Source organism: Odontomachus brunneus, unplaced genomic scaffold, assembly GCF_010583005.1.
Source record: "Odontomachus brunneus isolate Ranch 3 - 2012 unplaced genomic scaffold, Obru_v1 Obru_scaffold_072, whole genome shotgun sequence".
In the NCBI taxonomy this organism is placed as follows: domain Eukaryota; kingdom Metazoa; phylum Arthropoda; class Insecta; order Hymenoptera; family Formicidae; genus Odontomachus; species Odontomachus brunneus.
The window spans coordinates 1,462,201-1,467,697 of NW_022639522.1; the positions used below are offsets into that span (position 1 = coordinate 1,462,201).

Here is a 5,497-nt window from a genome sequence, read left to right on the forward strand (position 1 = left end):
CCCCAATACATGTAGTGTGTGCACCTTAGAAACTTATACAATCTCACCGTTTCTGGATAATTATACATGACGAAGTATATACGACGTGCACCTAATATTACAGCCTTAAGACTATGGATTATAGATAGGTCGATAACATGTACTACGTTTCGTATAATTCTACAACTAGATCTATGTACTGCGAATGAATGATTAGTACACGGGAGAAACAACTCCGTTGGTGCAACTAAATTTACTGTTACTTGGAGACCTGGTGAAAAACTCGGTTGTAGGAACAGAAAGATTCCAGCGTAGGAGAATTATTTGGCCAACTGTTCTCAGTTATTTCAACTGAGTTTTAATGCTGAATGTCCGAACAAATGTGTTTAGTAACAGAGTTATTATTTCTCGTCAATGAGTTTTTCGTCTGATCCCCATTTAATCATCCGAACTGAAATCCTCTTTCTTTCCCTGTACGCGTCTGTGGAACACTAACGAAGAGCCCGTCAATTAAAAATCAAGAAGGAAGTTCGACAAGCTGCGTTCGGCTGGCCGTGTACAGGTCATACCAATATTTTGTCCTACAACTATCTATTGCGACATATCTTTCTATTGCAACTGAAATACTGAAGACCAACTTGATCGATCGTGCGCATCAAGTCGAAACTTAAAATTGCATTATTCCCGAATTGCAAATTCATGTAATTCTCTATCTCTCTCCCCCCCCCTCCCTCTCCTCTTTCCCTTCTCTATCTATTTGTAATGACTAGAGATACTACGATTAAAAATGACTGATAATTATTAATTTCTAAGCAGGCATGCTCTCCCCCGAACTAACGTTCATCATAGCGGACTAGAGATTACATTCGGACTAGATTATGTACATATTAATTAAATACACCTGCTACCCGTGTCGTAAACGTATAACGTCGTGGCACCTAAAAGCTACGATTTGGACTAGAAAGTACTCTTCCGCTCCGAATTAATGGAGCGATCGATAATGCAAAACTCAAAAGATAACGCAAACGAAAAATTGCACTCAAGCGACAAAAGACATTATTAAAGGCATAATAAGGATAATCTATGCGACTAGAAATTAAGGTACATCTCGATTGACTAGGCTGCATCTCCACTCGGAACTTTGTCTTTATAATTAAAGTCGCGATATTTTATTGCGATGTTCGTTATTTCTCTGTAAATCTTTGCCATTTCAAGGTAGGTTGCAACGGACTCTGCGTGAGATGACTAGACAATTTTCATTACATATATGCCTATAACTTACTCTAATTCCAATTAATGACTAGATTCTACGACTGAAAATTAGTTTCTTAATCGTGACTAGAGAGATCTACTCTATCAGACTTTCGTTATTTCTTCCCTCCCGTTGAACTCTCGAAGAGTGTTCAATGCTGCCCTTCGAAATTCGAGTTTGCTCCCGATACCATCGTCGCAGAATTCGACATGAACTGCGCATTTCAAGCGCCTTAACTATCTTTGATTTCAGCTGTATGAGATTGATCGCTGGGACCGGTGCGCTAAATTTAAGACTAATCGCCGATTTCGCCAACGTCGATTAACATTGACATTAAAGTAGCGCGTGTATTACTAATACTTATGCCGGATAAACTATCTATGTTCTAAAATAAAGGTGAAATTATCGCTCGAGGAAATTTCTCACGTGAATGGGTGAGTACGACGTTTACGACTAGACTCGCGCGCGTTTGGACTCGAGCGTAATTTAGATCACGTTGTCTTGAAAAATGATGAGGAATCAATTAAGGTGAGACCGCGTGATTAAGCGACGTTGGCGAAAGCAAGCCTAAAGGGTGTCGTAACAACACCTAATAGACGCCTAATCGCGGCCTAAAGTCGGCGCGGACGACTTAACGCTAGACAAATTGAGATCGCCGTGTTAGATAGCCTTTATCGCTTAGCTTAATCGCACTTCGCTATATATACAGACATCGTGCGTGCTATATACAGATTTACATCGCGCGAGACACCACGTCGGTCTACTCGCTCGCTCGCGCTCATTTGCAATCACATCGTTCGGAATTTTACAGAAATTTACAGAAGCACTCTCGGATATCGAAATTCTCACGCTTTCGGCAATGGTGCACCATCGCGATGGTCTCGATTCTTAACAGCTATGCTACGATTGCTACGTTAACCGTTTAATTAATCAGCAAAACTCCCGACATGATGCGCAACACAATTTGTCCGGCACAATTTTATCGCGTTTTGCGCCAACCACTCATGACCGTCAAGCAATGTAATTTGCTGTGCGTCAACGTTTTGATGTGAATCGCGTATCACTATTAATTATAAACGCGCGTTGTCTCACACGATTTTATAGCCGATTTCGCACCGTTCATTACAATAATTATCTGATCGTGAGAAATGTGTTAAACATTCGCGTCGGTCATATCCGGAAATGTATCTATCATATTTCGACACCTTTCTCTTTCTTTCTCCTGACCGCTTAATATGTTATCAATTGCAAATGCGCTATGTATCACCTACGATTCTTAGTAACACACACACACATGCACGCACGCAACATACACACACATACACATATACACAAATGGAATTTATATTTTACTCTCGATTATCTCTGTCAGTTTTTACTACTGTTTACAATACAATCGACACATACATACAAATTTATATTTGATTCATACAATAGTGATGCACGACCCTGTTTCTTCCCGGTACTGATCCTGAGTAGAGAAATTTACATAATAACGGTAATCTTACATCTTATCTGAACATATATAATTCCAAATCTATCAATTTCATAGCCAGGATTTGTTTTTTCTACTGCAACAGTCAAACGAAAGCGCGTCGCTGGCGCATCACTGCTATGAAAATAACAAATATTAATATATGTGCGTCCTAGTGTTCTCTAACTCCTTATCAGTCAAAGTTCCATGTTTACGATTTCAAAGTTTGGTGCCTTTTTGGTGCCTTACATGACAGTTTGCAATATAGATGAATAGAATTTAATCCGCGAAGTGGAGTAAATTTTTCAGGAACCAATTACGGCTGATAATCGATGATTGATATTAGCAACGTTTCAGATGTTGTGACTTGAGGAAGTTTTGTGCAATTGCAAAAGAGAAAACCTAAAAATTATAAGAGAAGCGTCTCCCCTAATCCTTCCCGATCTTTCTTCTCCCCTACGTATCTATTTTTTTTTCTTTTCTTCTTTTTTCAGTCTCCTGCCTTAATACTACGGACGAGTACGTGGATCATTTTGATTGTGCACTTATACTTACGAAAGCCTCAACGACGTCGGTGGCGGAATGGATTGATAAGAAGCCAGCCAGCCCTCGCGTCAGCCCTCACAGGTCAAGGCCGAATCTCCAGTAGAGGCCGGGTCGTCTCGGCAGGGGTCTCGCCGGAAATTGGTGTCAGGTCATCTCGCTGGTCAACTGGCCGGTCGCAAGCGTCTGCACGACTTCTGGTTTCACGATGGCTTCTTGACCGTCGACGACGTTGTTGTTGTTGTTGTTGTTGTTGTTGTTACTGCCGGTGGTGTTATTGGTGATGGTCTCAGGGTGCTGAGCGGCCAAGTGTTTTCTCAGTGCAGCCTGCCTGGTGAATTTGGCCTCGCATCTAGTGCAGGGAATCTCCGTATTGGCAGCCGACGATGTGGACGACGACGATGACGACGACGGCGAGGAGGAGTTGGCCGCACTCGAGGAGGAATTGCCGTCGTTGTTCGGCAGTCTGGGCTTGTGCCAGCGTCGATGGGACGCTAAGTTGGCTGGACAGGAGAAGCGCTTGTCACACTCGGGGCAACGGTACTCCACGTGGGCGATCCTGGAGCAGCGGTGTTGCGCCAGCTGGAAGGCGTCCTCGTGAAGCTGCCGGCAGAGCTTGCATTGATACGGGCCGAGTCGATTCTCGATCTTGGCGAGCTCGGCTCGCGCCTCCTCCGTGACCTCGACGATGTTGAAGGCGGGATCGATGTCGCCGGTCACCACCGCCTCATCTGGGCCCAAAATTACCGTACCCGACACTGGACTGCTGGTGTCCTCGTCGAACTTGAGTCGTCGGGCATGCTTCTTCTTGGGCCTCTGATTATTGGTGGTCTTCTCCGTGCTGCTTTGCTTCGGGGTCGTGAGGGAGGCGCTACTGGCGAGTCCTGAGGATGGTGACGCGAGGTCCTCCTCCCGAACTCTTCTTCGAGGACACTGAGGCGGCGACGGGGTGCTGGGTGGTGTCATAGGTGCGTGCACACCCTGAAGATGATGCTGCGGCGTCAGTAATAGCTGCTGGTGATAACCTTGCATCGACTGTATGTGCGTCGGACTTGTCAGCAGGAGCTTCTGGTTGTGTAGATGGTACTTTGAACTGAAATCGTTGCTAGGATACGACGGCAGTCGTGTGCTCTCTTCGGAAAGATGGATTTTATCCATCACCGGGTCGTGAAGACGAGGTGATTCCTTGTTGAGGACCAGTCGCTCATAGTGACTGTGATGGCTTTGTGCCGAAGAGCTACGCAAGGTATCTAAGTCGTCCACCACCAGCTGCTCTTCCTGACTATCTGTACGACTTTCACCCGGCCGAGCTTGGATTCTATCGCGGATCCTAAGATCTTTCTCGTCGCCTACCTCAATCATCTCCTCTGTCTTTGGAGTGCTCGGAGTCGGCGGTGGCTTCAGTGACAAGTCCAACGGGCACGGAGTCGAGGACCTCGAGGACTCCCAGGACTGCAACGACGAATGATGTTCGGTGGAGATTCTCGAGTATACCGGCGAAGACGGGTCCTCCATCGGGATGTGCCACGTGGCGGGTGGCGCGGCGTAGGCAGGGTGGACCTCCTCGCTGTAGTAACCCAGGTAATTAAGACCGGAGGCCAAGAAGGCCCTCGGCAAAGCGCCGTGCAGCATCTTCGGATTTTCCCTCCTTCCTTCTTCGTTTCAGGATCTCTTCAGAATTCACGCTGCGACTGTTGCTTGCCACGTCGTGTCTCCATGGTACCCGAAGGAAGAGAGGAAGGAAGGAAGGAAGGCAGGAAACTGAGTTTGTGAGGAAGGAAGCTTCGAGGAGAGCGATCAGCCACCTGAAGACACTTTCACCGAAGAGAGAGAGAGAGAGAGAGCGCTGGCCTGCTTCGTCTTCTTCGAAGATGATCGCTGATAGACAACGACACGACCTTCTCCCTCGGCGGTCGGACGCCGTTTGACAGAAGGTCGCTCGTGCCGCGTCTCGTATATCCGTACGCTCCGCCCGGGCACCCACGGCTCACGCGACTCTCATTGGCCGACCCCTACCCGATTCTCTTCAGCGCGTGCCCGTTTAAACTCACGACGCCCCGCTCGGTGCAAGCAGACGCTGCTGAGCAGCTGGTGGAGTAGGGATGTAGCTTCTCGGCTTGCCTGGTCCTGGTGGTCTCTCTTCGCGGAGCAGGTAGAACACCCCGACAGGGGACGACGGAATCGCAATTTTATAGAGCAGCGCCAAAGTATTGATGGAGTCGCGCACCCAAAGCGATATCGCGTGATGT

At 46.9% G+C, this 5,497-nt stretch overlaps 1 protein-coding gene across 1 annotated transcript; it reads right to left on the reverse strand.

Annotated features, from left to right (window-relative positions):
* Nucleotides 1-7: 7 nt before the first annotated feature.
* On the reverse strand, nt 8-5,160 carry LOC116846969 (zinc finger protein 853-like). The gene has a single exon (XM_032821446.1). It carries the CDS (start codon nt 4,878-4,880, stop codon nt 3,396-3,398), a length of 1,485 nt encoding a protein of 494 aa, XP_032677337.1. The 5' UTR covers nt 4,881-5,160; the 3' UTR covers nt 8-3,395.
* Nucleotides 5,161-5,497: the final 337 nt, after the last annotated feature.

Excerpts from the sequence above, each read along its gene's own strand:
- LOC116846969 (XM_032821446.1), bottom strand. The coding sequence starts at position 4,880 with ATGCTGCACGGCGCTTTGCCGAGGGCCTTCTTGGCCTCCGGTCTTAAT.